At 32.6% G+C, this 17,879-nt stretch overlaps 2 protein-coding genes across 4 annotated transcripts in view; one reads left to right on the top strand and one right to left on the bottom strand.

The window, feature by feature from the left end:
- Positions 1 to 13,686, top strand: part of LOC116773914 (phospholipid-transporting ATPase ABCA3) — a 27,077-nt gene extending 13,391 nt beyond the window's left edge. For 2 of the 3 annotated variants that reach the window (XM_061521384.1, XM_061521386.1), the window contains 18 exons: positions 4,260 to 4,425; positions 4,759 to 5,203; positions 5,284 to 5,390; positions 5,463 to 5,851; positions 5,917 to 6,126; positions 6,439 to 6,543; positions 6,864 to 7,035; positions 7,410 to 7,535; positions 7,611 to 7,734; positions 8,193 to 8,311; positions 8,680 to 8,804; positions 9,481 to 9,664; positions 9,976 to 10,137; positions 10,814 to 10,971; positions 11,083 to 11,179; positions 11,387 to 11,578; positions 11,804 to 11,906; positions 12,007 to 13,686. In XM_061521384.1, the coding sequence (XP_061377368.1) occupies positions 4,260 to 4,425; positions 4,759 to 5,203; positions 5,284 to 5,390; positions 5,463 to 5,851; positions 5,917 to 6,126; positions 6,439 to 6,543; positions 6,864 to 7,035; positions 7,410 to 7,535; positions 7,611 to 7,734; positions 8,193 to 8,311; positions 8,680 to 8,804; positions 9,481 to 9,664; positions 9,976 to 10,137; positions 10,814 to 10,971; positions 11,083 to 11,179; positions 11,387 to 11,578; positions 11,804 to 11,906; positions 12,007 to 12,187 (3,165 nt within the window). In that variant the 3' untranslated portion in view covers positions 12,188 to 13,686. The remainder of the gene's footprint in view (positions 1 to 4,259; positions 4,426 to 4,758; positions 5,204 to 5,283; positions 5,391 to 5,462; positions 5,852 to 5,916; positions 6,127 to 6,438; positions 6,544 to 6,863; positions 7,036 to 7,409; positions 7,536 to 7,610; positions 7,735 to 8,192; positions 8,312 to 8,679; positions 8,805 to 9,480; positions 9,665 to 9,975; positions 10,138 to 10,813; positions 10,972 to 11,082; positions 11,180 to 11,386; positions 11,579 to 11,803; positions 11,907 to 12,006) is intronic. The other variant, XM_061521385.1, reaches the window with a different exon arrangement.
- The window catches only part of LOC116776659 (phospholipid-transporting ATPase ABCA3-like), an 18,960-nt gene continuing 14,055 nt past the window's right edge, over positions 12,975 to 17,879 (bottom strand). Inside the window, exons 27-31 of the mRNA XM_032669909.2 lie at positions 17,693 to 17,854; positions 17,457 to 17,614; positions 16,799 to 17,087; positions 15,147 to 15,276; positions 12,975 to 15,079 (exon numbers count right to left, since the gene is read on the bottom strand). Of these exons, the coding sequence (XP_032525800.2) occupies positions 14,893 to 15,079; positions 15,147 to 15,276; positions 16,799 to 17,087; positions 17,457 to 17,614; positions 17,693 to 17,854 (926 nt within the window). The 3' untranslated portion in view covers positions 12,975 to 14,892. The remainder of the gene's footprint in view (positions 15,080 to 15,146; positions 15,277 to 16,798; positions 17,088 to 17,456; positions 17,615 to 17,692; positions 17,855 to 17,879) is intronic.

Raw genomic sequence — 17,879 nt, forward strand, 5'->3', positions numbered from 1 at the left:
TCTCTCATAAGACTCATCAAACGAATGGTTTGTTTATAATAGTAGCCGGTGATAATTAGTCTTTATCATACAGATCTCGAATAGCGTTAGACGATAAAATTATATTTTTCATATATCAAGTGAGATCACAGCAGACAATTAAAAAATTACATCATTAAACTCAAATGACGCAAGTAAGCAAGCAAACTATTTCATTTATTTGTTTTCGTTTTCAAATTTTAAGCGATTGTAAAGCGATTTATACCAAAATTATACACGACAATTCAACAAGTATATTTAAAATCAAAGTACTAAGCAATTTAATGTGAGAATAATGATTGTAAGTAAAAAAATATATATAAATTATAGGAAGTCGTAATACTTGTTCCAAAGCCTCATTTTCTACCTGACATTTGCACCCACCGGTTATTTTCTGTAATTAGTCTTTATACTCTAGAGTTAATTTTGCTTGTTATTTTTTTCTGATCTTTATATATACACATATATATAGATTGTGATATATATATATATATATTATACAATATTAATTTATCGTCTCCCTCAGGCAATATTTAATAGCGCTCTTATTATTGGAATTATTATCACGTATTATTAAACAAGTTTTTATAAATAACTTCTCCCGAACACAACCATTAATATTTTTGAGACATAATTCACGAAATCGTTAAATTTAATACAGATATGTTGTGTATGCTTATTCCAAGTTGGCGTAATTACTACACACGGAGCGGTAATAGTTTTCATTCATACGTACGTAAGGTACGTATTTGAATACGAAACAGGCATCGCTTCGTATGTAGTCACGGTCCGAATTTGAACTAAGCATACATATATATTAAGTTTATTTTTATATGTATGCTCTGTTAGAAAAATCACACGTCACTCTTAACTGAGAATTGTCTGGCAGAAACTCGCACTAAGCGATGAAACGGCCTTTGGTTTCACGTTTTTTCATACATACTTAAATTTTTTGTTCCTTGGTATGAATAAAAACTATATGACATTATTATGATATTACATTATATTAGTTGTGATAATTAGTAACTTACAAAACATTCTCAAAAAGCTTACTCGTCTTTTTTACATTTGAAGGGATCATACATTATATATGTTGATCGATTTACATGGGAATAAATTTTAGTTACATTTATTAAACAAAATATACTTACAAATAACATTTTCTGATTAAATTTAACCCATTTGTATGAACCTCAAAATCATCTATATATTATATATGTATTCGTATGAATACATATATAAGTATATAAGTTATAAGGTAATAAAATTCTTTAATACATATATATTATATTTAATCGCGTAAAAATAATCACCTCCCAATTACGACCAGTTTATATTCAATAAGTTAATTAAATAAATAATTACCTTTCATAATCATCTTTTTACATTTTAATTTATTACTTACATATAGAAATTTAAATGAATATCAATAAGTCGCTTTATTGTTATTAAATGTATAAGTAGCGATATCTCGAATACCAGTTCAACAAAATATTTAACGTATATCAAAAAATAATAATAATAGATGTATTTAATGAAAAATACATCGACACGGACAGGATTCGAACCTGTCATCTCCGCATTATAGCTTTCCTCTTGTTTTGGTCATTGTTTCGGTTACTTTACGTTTATAGTACAGATGAAATGGATATCCTGTAACTATCCGGTACCAGACCTTGTTTTCAATATTCAGCTTGACGCCGAATAGTAATTCAGTTTTCGTCCTGATACTGGATAGTAAACAAACTTATTGTTTTACGTAAAGCAAATCATCATAATAGGTTATGGACAACTTATTTTTATTGAATATTGAAAATTGCCAAGTGGCAAATTGTTGTGAATGAATACCAAGTTTTTCGCATCTGTTTCTAGCAGACGACTCTGCTTGGCTTCGTATTCCGGATTCGCTTCTGGAAACAGCCTTCCGCTCTAAACGCTACTGTTACGCAGCGGCGTACACAACATAGATGCACATAAGCACTGCTTACCCTGCCCATATTATAACTAAACCTATATTGTTTAATTCTTCCTAACTTACTTTTGATCATACATTACGGAATACGAATGTTTACTGCTAGTGGCTAGCGCCGCTTTCCAGCCAAAGCAGACGTATGCACAACTACTCGGTGCATATATTCCATACACATAATCTCAATGACAATCTCGTTGTATGCACGAAATATTTGCATGTGTGAGTGCAAAAACTATGCATGTGTTAGGGTTCGACAGGCACTGCTTCCTTAACCCTACTCCTTTAAAACATCATAGAAATTGAGTTGATTACTTTCCAAGGACTAGTGAATAAGTTTTAATTAGCTAATTAGTGATTTTTTTAACAAATTATGGAATATTATAGGTGGGAGCTCTACTTGTGTGTGTTTAACAAAATTAATTACGAGTACATTTTCAATGTTGTCTTTTGATGTTAAAATTAAAATAATTACAAAGGGAAGGTGTGTGACCGGTTTAGATTTAATTAAAAAATAAAGTTAATGTTACTCGCTTTAATAAAAAGTATTGTGATAGTTATAATCAAATAGCAGGTTGTGTACACACAAATAAGTTATTTTGTTTTCCTTGTTTGTTGTTTTCAAATAATAATAATAAGAATGTTTGGATCTCCACTGGATATTCCTATTTAAATATCTTTCATAAAGCGATGATGAACAGATCGTAATTTTAAAGTAATTTCGTGGCTCAGAGGTAGTTGATGGATTAAAAAAATATATAGATGTTAGTTTTGATCGGACGGCTGTAACTTTATGCGCGAATATTATCAATGTTTTAGAGGTGGAAATTGTTATGAACATTTAAGTTTTTTTTTTCTAACATATTCTGCTTACATCACCCCATTCTCTGTACACGCCCTTGCTGTTAGATGGTGGAAGAAATTGTAGTAAACCTTGACAACTTGCGGGTTCTGATTAAAACTTACTGAACACCAAATGTATAGGTTATCATTTCGATTGATGCGAGATGTCTTTAAGAGAAAAAACAATCTTTTTCAAAAAAATCCGAAAGCGACGAATAATCGGTGCCGGATATTCGGCCAAACCACTATCCTTTTCATCTCTTGTTTACGACCCGTGATCACGGACAGACGTGATGAAATCGCAGATACATGTAAAATAATATAATAAATCGCGTATCATATAAGAAAACTAAATTTTCATTTGAACAAAAATTATTGTTTGTAGGTTACAATATGGAATTTAAATAGAAAAACTTTATTTCATAAGTACTACAAGTACGGACAACAAAATCACAACTAAACCTATAGTAATTAAGTCACAATAAAACTCTGAAATGTATAGAAATATTACATTAACTTATTGTTAAATTGATTTAAAAAGTAGGAAACGTATTCTAGTAGGTTATTTTAAATCGTGGTGGCCTAGAGGTTAAAGGCCCGCAAGGCCGCAAAATTGTAAATTTAAAGATTTCAAAATTCGTCAGTGTTTTTATGTGACCATTAGACATAAACAAAAATAGCACAAATGAAAAATTCAAAACCAAAAACCTTTTTTTTTCAATGACCTTTATTTAAAAGGTTAAAGCAAGGCTTGCCTTGAAACAAGTTGCACATATTTTAACTTATAACACACATAATTTTTGAATTAATTATTTCATATGTATGAATAATATTATTTGGATATTATATCGAACAAATGCAACTTTCTTATCATTTTAATTCAATTTATTTATTTTATATACAAATAAACAGTCCTCTGTTAAAATTGCTTACGTGGGTATCTCCAAACAGGCTTAAGTTAGTGAAATTCGTATGAACTGTTATAATACTAATAGTTGACGTTTCTATTATATTACATAGATTTTAAACATGTGCATACACTCTGTCCAATTAATTTCACAGATAACAAAATTATAATACCAATTAGCATGTTATTCAAAAATTAAGTTTATGTTTCCTTTATCCTTTATCAGACACTACTATCTCTGTCAAAAGATTAATAGTATTATATAGAAGTTGAAACCCATAACGGACTTTCTGGTTTTAAATAAATTTATTAAATATTAAGTAACAAAAAAATAAATAAGTGAAACAACAGACATTTCACGATTTTTTTTTTCTTTTTTCTATGTCTATAAAATATTATGGCTGGCTGAAATTTATTGAGAAAAAAAATTAAAAGTCAATATTAAAGAATATCAAATTTGCGGTGAGCTTAGACTCGTTGTGATTTTCTAGTTATATTTTGACTATAAATCTTTTTCAACAGCGTAATGTAATTTCGAAGCATCTATCTGGAGGTCAGAAGCGTCGTTTGTCAGTAGGGGCGGCGATGTGTGGCTCATCTAGAGTGGTGCTATTAGATGAACCAACATCGGGTCTAGATCCAGCCGCTAGACGATCGCTATGGGACCTACTGCAGAGGGAAAAGAAAGGTCAGTTACAAATTTTCATTTTTTAATCTATGGTCGTCATAATTACACAATACATTCAGCCAATGTCACAAAGAAAATATTAATATTATTCAATGTGTATTAACTGTGATAGAATATATATTTATTTTTTCCTTTTAATGACCGATTGTTGTTTTTATACAACAATCATCTTGTGTAACTATTTACATTTATAAAGAAAAATAATAAAAGAAAAAAAAATATGTGTAAAAACTTAATAAAACCTCCTTTCATAGTTATAACTTCCATGAAAATTAATATTTTAATAAAGCAACTCCAAATATAATTTACATCGGATTTTAATATCTTTATCAGGTCGTACAATGATATTGACGACCCACTTCATGGATGAGGCGGATGTTTTGGGGGATCGTATCGCCATCATGTCCGGCGGACGCCTCCAGTGTGTCGGTACGCCTTATTTCTTGAAGAAGCACTACGGCATCGGATACAAACTAACCATAGTTAAACGAGATAATTGCAATGTCAATGACGTCACACAGTTCTTCAAACCGTTCGTGCCGGATATAAGGGAAAATACCAACATAGGTGATTCACATGGTATAGGATTTGGATGTTTTTTTTTTTTTATGTGTTCTAATGTATCGTTTCATTCAGGTTCTGAATTAACGTACATTCTGCCAAATGAACACGTCAACAAATTCCCCGATATGCTTAAAAAGTTCGAAGAGGAAAAAGATAATTTAAAGATATCAAGCTACGGTTTATCTGTGACGAGTCTGGAGGAAGTTTTTATGAAGTATAATATATTAAAATTATTTTCCCAATACTAAAATGTAAACACAATATGTATGTAAATTTATTATTCTTGGTCGCCAGAGCCGGAGCTGAGGAGAGCGATGCATCAGACAGAAAGAAAAACGGTACAAGTATGGCAACACACAACGATTGTGCGGTAGGACCAATAGATCGACATCACGGCATATGTAAGCAACAACCACACAATGACACTTAATGCTCTCAATATAAAGTTAAAAATTCCATAACAATAATTTCAGTGGACAATGAACCGATACAGAAAGTGAGAGGATTCAAACTCCTCAGGAACCACATAAAGGCGATGTTCCTAAAACTTTGCTATAACACAATGAGGAATAAATTAGCTTCCTTCATACAAATAATAACACCAATAATAAATATATCGATATCCGTGTGGATAGCTCGCTCTTGGAAATTCATGTCACAATTACCACCATTGGAACTAAGTTTGGAGAGTGGCTTTAGAAAAACTGTCACTTTAGTATCAGAAGGGACGAACTTAACTGATAACAGCATAGAAAGGAGAGCGATGATGGCTTATAAGGACTATTTCAAAAGCAGTTCAGATCCGACAATGTTATTGACTGATATCGGAAGATTGGATTTATCCAAGTTCTATTTGAAATTGGTAATTTTTATATACATTCAAACTCTTTCATTTTCGCCTCTTTCTAATTTTTTTTTTTTTTTCAGCTTCAAGCGGATTTGCCAAGGGTCCGTTATGAGAACTTAGTTGGGGCTACGTTCGCACCTCAACGTATAACAGCGTGGTTCAGTAACTATGGTTACCACGACTCGGCTATATCACTCGCCATGGCCAATAATGCCATCATGGGAGCTCTATCACCAGGGAGTTCCTTAAAATTTATCAACCATCCCCTGCCCTACTCCATCGAAAATTTGGTAAGGACTTTATAGTAAATTTACTCATAGTCTTACTGTTACAGAACTTTTATAGTTTCAATTAAGCACGTTTTATGAGAAAAACAATTGCAAAATATTACCATACTCATTAAAATAATCAATATATATTGTCAAATGTAAAGAAAAACGTCATTGACGTTATTAAATATATATACATGTACTTATATTGTATATTTTCGTAGTGACGAATTCATCCCGCTGAGACGCTGTTACTAATCTTAATAGACATTTAATCATTTTTCCAGTATTATATAATTTAGTATAAAATGTCTCATACCGACCTCGTTCCAGGTCCGCGTGATGGCGAGCGGCAGCAGTATGGGCTTCCAGTTCGCGTTTAATATTGGATTCTGTATGGCTTTTGTTACATCTTTTTTGGTTCTCTTCGCTATTAAGGTATTGACATAATCGCTTGTGGCGTACATAAAAAAATATATATTATTTTGTTATCTGAGATGGTTTACTCTGCGTAGTGATTCTTTCCTAAATTAAGAAAAAATATTTTATCGTAAATGCTATTTTTTCTATGCCTTTATTAATTTCTATATATGTGAATTTTGCTTGAATAATTTTTGCTTAGCGAACCGATTCCAATATTGTGAACTAGTTGAATAAATATAATACCGTAAAGATCATTTTAACTTGATATCTGTTAGAAATCTGTAGACTCTGTAGTTATAAGGCAGCTCACATATTAATGTCTGTTATGTTATAAGGAACGTGTAAGTGGCGCGAAGCTCCTCCAGCGAGTGTCGGGAGTACGTCCCGTAATAATGTGGACAACCGCCCTTATATGGGATTGGTTCTGGCTGTTCATAGTGTTCATAGCGATCATAGTCACACTTGGACTCTTCCAGGAGAACACATTAGCGACACCGGCTGAATTAGGTTTGTTTAAAGACAACTCTATTTTTTTGTGACATCTGTCACTACAGTCCTGACAATTTATGACAGATGACACTATAGCAATAAAAAAAGCTTATCATTATCTGTCATAGTTTTGACAAATTAGTGCTGTCAAAAAATGTATTGACTTCATAATGAAAATATGAAAAATTAAATGTAAATATTTTTTAATACTTTGACATACAAATTGCTATCCACAATATATCGTGAATAACGTCTTAAGATAATCATATTACAGTTTTATTCATATCATAAATTATTATAATTTATATGTAATATGTACATTTATTTAATTACTGTTAAGTTTCCATACAGCTATTTGCCAATTGCTATGTTAAAATCCCTTCCGCTCGCAGGGAGGGTGATGTTGGTGCTGATTATATTCGCCTTTGCAATGATCCCGTTGCACTATTTAGCGTCTTTTTATTTCGAAGCATCAGCGACTGGTTTCTCAAAAATGTGCTTCATCAATATATTCTCAGGTGATTTTATTGATGTATATATATTCGATTAAGAATATTTTTATTAACTAACCTATATGTCCTATATGTTCTTAGGTTGTATGCCTTTCTTAATAACGGAAGTGCTGAGGTTACCGGAAGTCGGTAATCCGTACTACGCCCATATATTTGACTGGGTCTTCTCGCCTTTACCCATATACTGTATCAGTAGGAGCTTCAGGTATATTATTTATTGAATTTATGGAACAAATATATTCCTTAGATCGACAGAAAATATCAAATAATGAAAAATATATTTACAATTACAATTTATAATATATACAGGGTGAAATAAAAATGAACCGCCAAATTATCATGCAAAAATTTTACATACCTATTATCAAAGATATTAAACAGAGCTTAATCTATTTTGACCAAAAAAAAAAATTACATACGTATTTTTTCGTTTTATTCCTAACTTAAATTATGTTGGCACGCTTTAAAACCATAATTATTTTTTTATTAAAAACCTTCAATATTTTTTAAAATCACCAAATTTAATTTTTATGCCTAGGATTTTCGGACTTAAAATTCGGACTTTTTAAATAAAAAAATATATATATAACATACATATTATTGTACAGGATGTTTCAAAACGTTTATATATGTCTGTGTGTGTATATTATTTAATATCATCAGGGATATGAGCGTGTCTGCGTTCTCTCTGCTGGCGTGTGACGCTCTCTGCGCCCAGCTCCCCGGAGTGAACTGTACCCGGTTCACGGTCTGCACGAAACTCAACGTCTCGGTTTGTTGTAGTACGTGATTCGATTATACAATGACATTAACACTGACAGTTTGAAAGTTTTTATGTCGTTTATACTAACTCTTACCAGACCTATGCAGTAATAAATTTCTAAAAGCCAGTACACTCAAGTGTAAAATTTTATTTGTATTTTTTTTTTTGTCAAAGTTATAAACTATTTAATTCCTTAATATTCCATTCAAATTTTTTATAAGTTGTTAATTGAGAATATTATAATTACTGCAACCAGTTTCAGAGTTTTCCCTAATAAAGCACATGGTATTTAAAATTGAATGCAATTAGTGAGATAATGTCTGGTTAATACTAAATCCAATATGAATACTGACATATTATATGTGCGGGTATGTTTTATCTCCACAGTGGAGGACGATCCCTTCCTGAGATGGAGTGAACCAGGCATCGGTCGTTATCTCTTCACGATGACTCTAGTCGGACTAATCTCGTTCACGATACTACTTATAAAAGAATACGAAATATTGAATAAGGTTTGTACATCGTCATTTCTATGAGGATGTTTATAATCTGTGGAACGTACTGTATTATATATCTGTGTGGGTAATGAGGTAGTTCAAATTTATATAAACTATGAACTGCGGACTAATATTGTCGTATCACAACGACGTGGAATCGTTAAATAAAAATAGAGCTTTTAACACACACATATATGTGCAAGCATGTCTCCCCACCTAAGAACATTCGGTTATATTAGTGTGAGTGAATGTCAAATGTGATAATGATAATATCATTTTATTATTTGTATATTTACCTTTAGAATACTTGTAAATATAAAAAGTCATAAGTATTAAGTTTACAATAACATTTTTTTGTTTCAATCATCGAGCGACGCAGTTATGTATGTCTATATGACATTAAGTCTACTGTACGTGTATGTCTCCGAAGTCCCCCTAAACGGCTGGACTGATTTCAAAGAAATTTTTATCCATTTGGTGGCACTCTCAGATAGTTTAGATTCACAAATCCGCCCGGCAGATGGCACTGCAGTCTGTATCTAGGCAATTTCAAATGTACTAGGTACATTACTATACGAATTATTTTAACGCATTTTATACATTTCTCTCCAAACGCAACTCTGATGATCTCGCGGGCTATATATATATATATATGTATATTTTTTTTTTTCAAATATGAGTGTGTCGCCAGGTATTCTATTCCGAGAGCAAGCACGGCCTACCTGCTTTAGTAGCTGATGAAGACAGCGATGTTGCTAACGAAAGACAAACCGTGAGGGCGTTCACTAGAAACGAATTGACGCAGCACAGTCTCGTGTGTAGAGACTTAACTAAGTACTATAAGGACTTCCTGGCGGTCAACAGACTTAGTTTCGGTGAGACTGTTTAGAATATCCACCTAATTTTCATAGCGTATAAAATGATATTAAAAAGAAAAGTATTTTGTGGCTCCTTGAACCCACGATTTAAATAAACCTTCTTTCTCACATTGGAAGTTTACCAAATTTTTTTTGGCGAAATTGTTCGATCAAGGGTATCAAATATTAGCTTTCAATCTTCTCTCAATAAATGAAGAATGGAAATGTTAATGAGAATACAATGCAATATATTGGCTGTTAATTTGAGACGACCAAATAAAAATTTCACATAAGAACAGTTAATTATATATGAAAAAAAAATTCAACAGCGGTACATAAGGGTGAATGCTTCGGCCTTTTGGGGATTAACGGCGCGGGGAAGACGAGCACGTTCAGAATGCTTACCGGAGACTCCAGGCTGAGTTGTGGAGACGCTTACGTACACGGACTGTCGCTCAAGACGCGTATACAGGATGTTCACAGACACATCGGTGAGTGTTATGCATTAAAAATAACTGTACAACTATGGCTGATTAGACTTAATACCGTAGAGAAACTAGTATTTAACAAATGGTGTATGAACTCCATGTTTATTGTATCTTTTATTGTAAGGGCAAGTTTCACATATTATTATTAAAATCACAGATAAAAAGTACTGAAGTAGCATAAAGGCTAGACATTATTTTCTTTTTACTGTCGCATACTAGGTATTAATAACGATATCTATTTAGAATACCTTATACTTTACTAAATATAATAATTTAGAATAATATTCACAAATTAAAAATATAGAATAAATTATATTTGCAAATGTTAATTAAAACATTATGTAAAGCATTTTTACGCTTCATATTATACTAATGAGTACCGGATAGCACCATAGAATAGTCCTACTTATTGTTTTTTAAGACACCTCAGTCGTCAGGAATGTATTCTACTGACACGTACATTACTGATTATGATTTTTTTAGTGATGGAATTTGTAATATTACGAATATTCAGAAATGCCTTTTATTTGCTCATGCCATTATTTACAGTTGCATAGTCTTAACCTAGTTATTTAATACTAGCGATTAATTTTGGTACGTAAAATATATCTCAGAGCATACAATGTCCCATGTATAATATTGGTTTAATCGATAACAAGAAATAGGCTCTGTTTTACAGGATATTGTCCGCAATTCGACGCGTTGTTGGAGAATCTAACAGCACGAGAAACTTTAAAGATATTCTGTCTCCTGCGTGGTATACCTGTTAAAGTTGGATCCGCGAGGGCCATACAGTTGGCAGAAATGTTGGGATTCTTGAGACATTACGATAAAAAGGTATTATTTGTCACTAATATACTGTATTTAGTTTAGAACAGCTAATGTATTTGCTAGCATAAAAATATTACTACTTTTTGTCTAACATTCTGTTATGTGTTATAATTTCAGGTTCACGAATGTAGTGGTGGCACTAAAAGGAAAATTAGTACAGCACTAGCACTCCTTGGGGATTCACCTCTAGTGTTCCTTGACGAACCAACCACAGGTGAGGAGTTTGTGCGTGTTTTAATTTAATGTCCTGCTAATCGTTGTTCCCACAACAGAATAATAAGGTCCATAAAAATGTTTTGTTAGCATAATTCTGTAGAATATCGAAAAAAAAAATTATGTATAAACTGGTTTTTGGTGTTTGATGGTTATCCATTCTTTTGACTTATTGTCCAAAACGGTCTTATTAAAAAAAATTGTCTAGGCATGGATCCTGCCTCAAAGCGTTTAGTGTGGCGCTGTGTTAGCGAGGCAGCGGCCGGAGGAAGAAGCGTGGTCCTTACGTCGCACAGTATGGAAGAATGTGAGGCGCTGTGTTCGCGTTTAACGGTCATGGTAAATGGCCAACTGTACTGCCTCGGACCTCTTCAGCATCTCAAGAATAAATTCTCACAAGGTACTGTAACGAGATATTGACATCTATTTAGTGTAAGGGTAGAGGAAATTTATTACCAAATAAATCATACCAAGTTTTACATTGGGACCTGAGAAGTTTTGCATTATTATATAATATTTAAGCATAAAAGTTAGCTGGCTATGTCCTGACCTAATAGCTAATATTTTAAATAGTTAACATTTGAAGCATTTTTATTTATTTCTTATCATAGTAATTTACAAACAGGTTACACACTTATCGTGAAATGTTCGTCCGGCGCAGACAGAGATGCCACTGTAGCGAAAATAAACCAATACGTCACGGACAACTTTCGGGACGCTAAACTTATGTGAGTAAAATTTAATTGTGTTTACACAATCTTGAAGTTTTTTTAATTTCTATATAAATTTTTTAACTCTTGGTACATAAATAAATAAATAAATTTGCAGTGAGACGTACCTGGGCATAAGTACTTATTATCTGAACGACCAAGACCTTCCGTGGTGGAGAGTTTTTCATCTCATGGAAGAAGCCAGAAGCCAGTTCCCCATAGAAGACTATTCTGTATCTCAGACCACGCTGGAGCAAGTGTTCCTGCGCTTCACCAGGAATCAGGGTCGAGGGGATTAGCACTATATAATGGAATAGAACTCGCATATGGTTTTAGTTATCATAGTGATGCCAGTATTGCCCTATTTACTTAATACGGAACTAGCAGCCAATACAAGGTCGGGTACCACGTTCAATCGATTCTGAACCTTATTAATAATTAAAGTCTAATCGGCTGCGGTGTATCCAAAACGAAAACAGTATTGCCTATTTACTTAAACATCATTATCGATAAAAATTAAAAAAATACCACAATAATTGTGAGCGAAGCTCAAATAACATAAATGACGTAATTTCAACCTTCAAATTTTGAGTGCCGATGTGCACCTGAACTCCTTATCTGCGTCCTTAGTTCTGATAAGATAAAATGGTAAAAATAAAAGATTTAAAATTTGTACCCATCTATTTAATAATATTTTCTCATTTACGTGTATTAATGTTTAGATATGTATATGTAAAGTTTATATCTCGTATTCACGAAGCTAGCTTTTACAGCTGGTCTATATTTAAGTACAGAAGCATTTTACATTTAAATCTGTTAATGTCACAATGACGTCTCAGAATACTCATAGTGTTCAAAGTACTGCAGTTTAAATTTTCATACAGGCTGCTTACTTTCTAAGACTGAAAGTGTAGATACCGATGAAGTTCGTTCAGAAATGTTATATACGTAATAAACATAATGTTGATGTCTGCGTTTTCACAACTGTGCTCTTAAAAATATTCACCAATCGGAAGAGCTCGTTTTTAAACATTCTTATTCTTATTACAAAATGGAGCCTTCCTATTGGTGGGATTATTTTTCGTACATACATACGTAAACCGGAATATGTACAGAGAAAACGCACGTCATATTCTGTCGGATAGCTTTGCTAGCAATAAATTTTTTCGTATTTCAAGTACCTATATAAAATTTATGTGATGTGCTTTCTGCGTTTGGATGGTTGTTGAAAATTTTTTATAAATTCGTTATAAAATTTATATGAGATCACTGAATGTAATAACGATGTCATTATAATGATGTTGTTATGATTAATTTTTATAATTATTTTAGTATATTTTTATATAAGTAGTCAATGAATTGCTGTCAGTATTTTGCTTAAAGCAATGTGCTTGTTTACAAATGTGATATGAGAACGCGTCGAGCCGTGCTCCGTTCATTTCTTGTTCAAACCCATAACGGTTTTATACTTTAAAGAAGGGTATTAAAATATTTATTATTTTGCTACTTTATGTAATTTAAAAGTACACTCGTATTTAAGTAATAAATTAGTTCCTAATAAACTAAAAGTTTGAACGATCCACGAAAGTTATGTTGTATTCAATCTACAGCCTTATTTATTCAAATTATATTTATTATTATTTCAAAGCGACGTTTTTTATAAATATTCTCATACTACATACAATGCTTTCGATTTCTCACGATTTGGTGTTACGGAGCGATATTTTTAATGTGTGCGCATGTTTTGTAGATAGGTATACATTTTTTTTTTTATTAAATAAAATATATCGTGTATAAACATCGGTTTTATTACAATATCAACTTGAAATACATTATTGGTATCGATTCTGAAAACAATTAACTACTTTATAAAATTACACGTTTATGTAGTTTCTAGCAAAACTATGTATTGAATCTGGATAACTAGTGAAATATAACCATCTTAAATCTAGTGTTGGTTTAAATAACCTTAAGTTGTTTTAAAGAATAACCTATTAATGTCATGATACTTTCACAATTGAAGTAATCTCGTTAACGGTGGTAAGTAATAAGAACTTTTTAGAGATTTTTTTTAAATTATTTCATATTCACACGCATAAAAAAAAATCAATGTCACTGAATTCAAATTTCGAAATTTGAAATTGACATTGGATTTGGAATTACATTGAACAGTATATTGTGTATCAGTGCGTCATAGGAATAACGTGTGTGTAAAGGGCCCGAAAATGGGTTTGTTCCGAGGATACATTAAAAGGCTGCTCCTACGACAGTGGCGTTTATACGTTTACTGAATAATTGGCTCATCACCGGAGAATGTATTGTGCGTGATTGTGAGCATGTATTGTAAATGGTCAAATTGTCACCAGGATCTAAGAAAATTCTTTTTATAAATCCAGATTTTTTGATGAGTTATAAAATAAGAGAATGAGAGAGAAATTTGTCACTTTAATGACTAGAGAATTTGGCCTGAAAAATATCGTCAAGATATTATTAAAAATTCACAAACACAATGAAGTTCGATGTTCCTTTAATATGTTCTCTAACTCTATGTAATATATTTAAAGTCGTTGCAGACAATTGTATGAACAACAATTTTCTATAAGTAAACTATTTTGTAGCATTATTTATACTTTAAGTAATAAAAAAGATAAGATGTTTCAATAATGACATTTGTCAATATTGCTTATATATTTTTCTGCTCAACTTACTGTTGACAAGCTTTGGATGAATACAAAAAAATGAGCTATAATTACTTCAATTTTAACGTCACCCGGCCTCCCTTTATCACATGTATGAAAAGATTTTTTATTTAATTTTATTTTTTATTTGTTGCTTTATATCGATTTTATTATATGTTATATTTGAAGTGTACCTAAAACTGTTCTCTTAGAACTTAGAATCCCAATAAATTACTGATAAAATGGCCCCCATTAAGTGTCAGATATCTTACTATGATACAATTTGCTAATACCCTATAATTATTTTCATTAATTTAGACCATTTATTACGTTTCTCTAGCTTCATTTTGGTATTTAGTGAATTGTAGGAATATCTGTTCTAATGTGGTCTGCATGATGCTGTAGTCCTCGACGTCGAGCTCTCTTTTCGCTTGTTCCATAATACCGAACATCTTTGACCAGGGCACGCTTCTATCAGGTAGGTAGTACGTTAATAGACCTTGATATTCCTCCCTAATTTATAAAAATCCTTAAGAAATGTCGAAAAATATAATAAATTTCATGTAAAATGAATACTCACATTAATTTTGCGTTGTTGAAATTATCAGAAACGTATTGTTTCACGGCCTGGGTACTGCTTTCGCTTTTGATTGAAGTTCTTGGGGAGTCCTCATTAGTTCGTCCTAGTACCTTTATAGTCAATGTGAACCCTGCAGCAGAAATGTTACAATGGATTCATACAATCGGCGAACCTCACACAGGACTTAGACAAATGATGTTAAACAAATGATGGCATGTTAAGGCGTTTGATGCACTCTTAGATGTATCGAGCGTCACCACGCACTGATGTCTGTTTGAATGTCTTAACAAGACTTTAATATTTATTCCAGCTCTAGAGGTCCGTCAAATCGCTGACGGACTGTTAATCTATCGTATTTTCAAAACTCAAATGTCCAATCCCACCCCTGATTTTTAGTAGCCATAGTAACAGCATCCGTTTCTTTTTCTACTATTTATTTGTATTTATTAATACGGTGAAATAAAATTTCTTTTTGAAAAACAAGTAACCCAATTATAGGTATATATATCACTTTATACTTCATTTTCATTTAATACAATCCGTAATAGCAATTCTCTTCAAAACAGTCACAACTAACAACTCGATTTTGACAAGTTACACCTAGTAAACCGTAAAGAAAGCTTTTTGTGTTCTAAATCTATGCAATCAACGATAAATAAATTTGGTCGCATTAGCTAACAAGTGACGTATCGAGAGATGTACATATCGGTGCTATCGGCAGCAATGACTAATGCAACATAACAATAACTTGTGGCTACCATGAAAAATTATCAAAACTTATTGCTATTATTGTTATAAGTAAAACGCAATTAAAGACTGTTTGAAAGGAGAATAGAACTATGTTTAAATTTTGGTATAAATACGTTTGGACGCACGAAAGTGGAGTTCAGCGAGTGCGGTCTATTGAAGAATGTGAATACGAAGAAACTTCTAGAAATACAAGGACATTGAGAGAAATTGAAGTTTCATTTTGAAATATCATGGCACGTGCTGACAGAAGTGACATTAGTGACGTCAGCGATGCTGGCGTCCCTTTAAAAACAACTAATTTGTATTAAATCCGATATATGACTTAGTAGGTATTTATCCCTCTACTTTATCCCTTGATAGTTCAAGGGATAAAGTGGTGCGTCACAGCAAACATGTCGTGTTAGATTACCTCAGTTTGGTCGTCTTATATCAAGGCGAATTATTTGGTAATATTTCATTTAACGGTACATTTAACACTGCGTCGCTGATTTTTAATCATGGGACGTAAATATTTGGACAGAAATTTATATTTAAAAGGTCCGTTAGTAAATGCCTCGTTTAAATTTAACAAAATATAGTTTAGTGGAACTGGGTCTCAGTGATCCACATTTAACAAACAATCACAAAGATCAGAAATATACTCTGTAGAATTATTCCATAATACCTGATAGTAAATATTACCATAAAATTAAGAAAATTTAATTTACACAAATGTTTATGTATCGAAAAAGTTAAAAGGAATTGTAGGATATAAAACTACAATGGAGAGTTCAATTTTATAGAAATTTTAGGAAAACTGCACAATACAGTAAGGTATTTAAAAATATTTGCATTTTCTCTCGTGACCGTAGAAGTAGAAACCAGTTGCAGGAAAAAAACCGATTTGGTCAATAAATAATCACCTTCAGAGAACTTATTTTTAAGATGCTGCGGTGATCCTAAGCATCTGAATCGACCATTGACCATGATAGTGAGACGGTCACACAACGCCTCGCACTCCTCCATACTGTGTGACGTGAGCACGAAGGCTCGACCCGCCTTCTTAGCGTCTCTCAGGGCTCGCCAGACGGTCCGCTTAGCGGCAGGGTCCACTCCCGTGGTGGGCTCGTCGACAAACACCAGCCCCGTCCGTCCCAACAGCGCCACTCCTGTGCTCAGCTTTCGCTTGTTCCCGCCGGAATACTGCTTCACCTGCGATTTCAAACTATTGCGTGACGATACTCAAGCTGCCGAGCATTTCATAGATGATCATAGTTTTATATAGTTTATTTAGAAAGAATTGTCTAAACTGGAAGAAAACATTAAATATCCTATTTTATTCTCTAATGTTACACTGAATAATGTTTTTTCATTGTTGTTGCATACGTACATGTACTTACATTATATGCACATGCATATGCGATATGAGACAAACATATGTAGGTATATTTAAAAATGAGACTAATAATCATCATGACAGTAACAAGTGCTTAGACTAATTTTACAAATAAAACTGACTAAAATAACAATTTCTGTATTATTTTAAATAAAAAAAATACAGAAATTCTTGTAAAAACTCACCCTTTTATCTAAATGTTTGGTAAAACCAAGTGCATTAGCGATTATCTCTGCCCTCACGGGGGAGTTAGCGTATTTCAGCCCCCGAAATCGCGAGAACAAGTGAATTGTTTCCCGTCCGGTCAATTCATCAAACACAGCGTCGAATTGAGGGCAGTAACCTATTTACACATACAAATATAAGCAACTATTAAAAATATATTCAAATGCAAAAAAAAAGTAATTTAAAACACTATTACCGATATTTTGGTGAACTTCAGTGATATTATTTCTGACTGAGTAACCGCTGATGAAAGCGTCGCCGCTGGATATAGACTCGTCTCCCATAAGCATCTTGAACGTCGTCGTCTTACCCGCACCGTTCACTCCGAGCAATCCGAAAATCTCGGCTTCGTTGACAGCTGAAAATAAATAGTTTTATTATCT

Source organism: Danaus plexippus, chromosome 8 (assembly GCF_018135715.1).
Source record: "Danaus plexippus chromosome 8, MEX_DaPlex, whole genome shotgun sequence".
NCBI lineage: Eukaryota > Metazoa > Arthropoda > Insecta > Lepidoptera > Nymphalidae > Danaus > Danaus plexippus.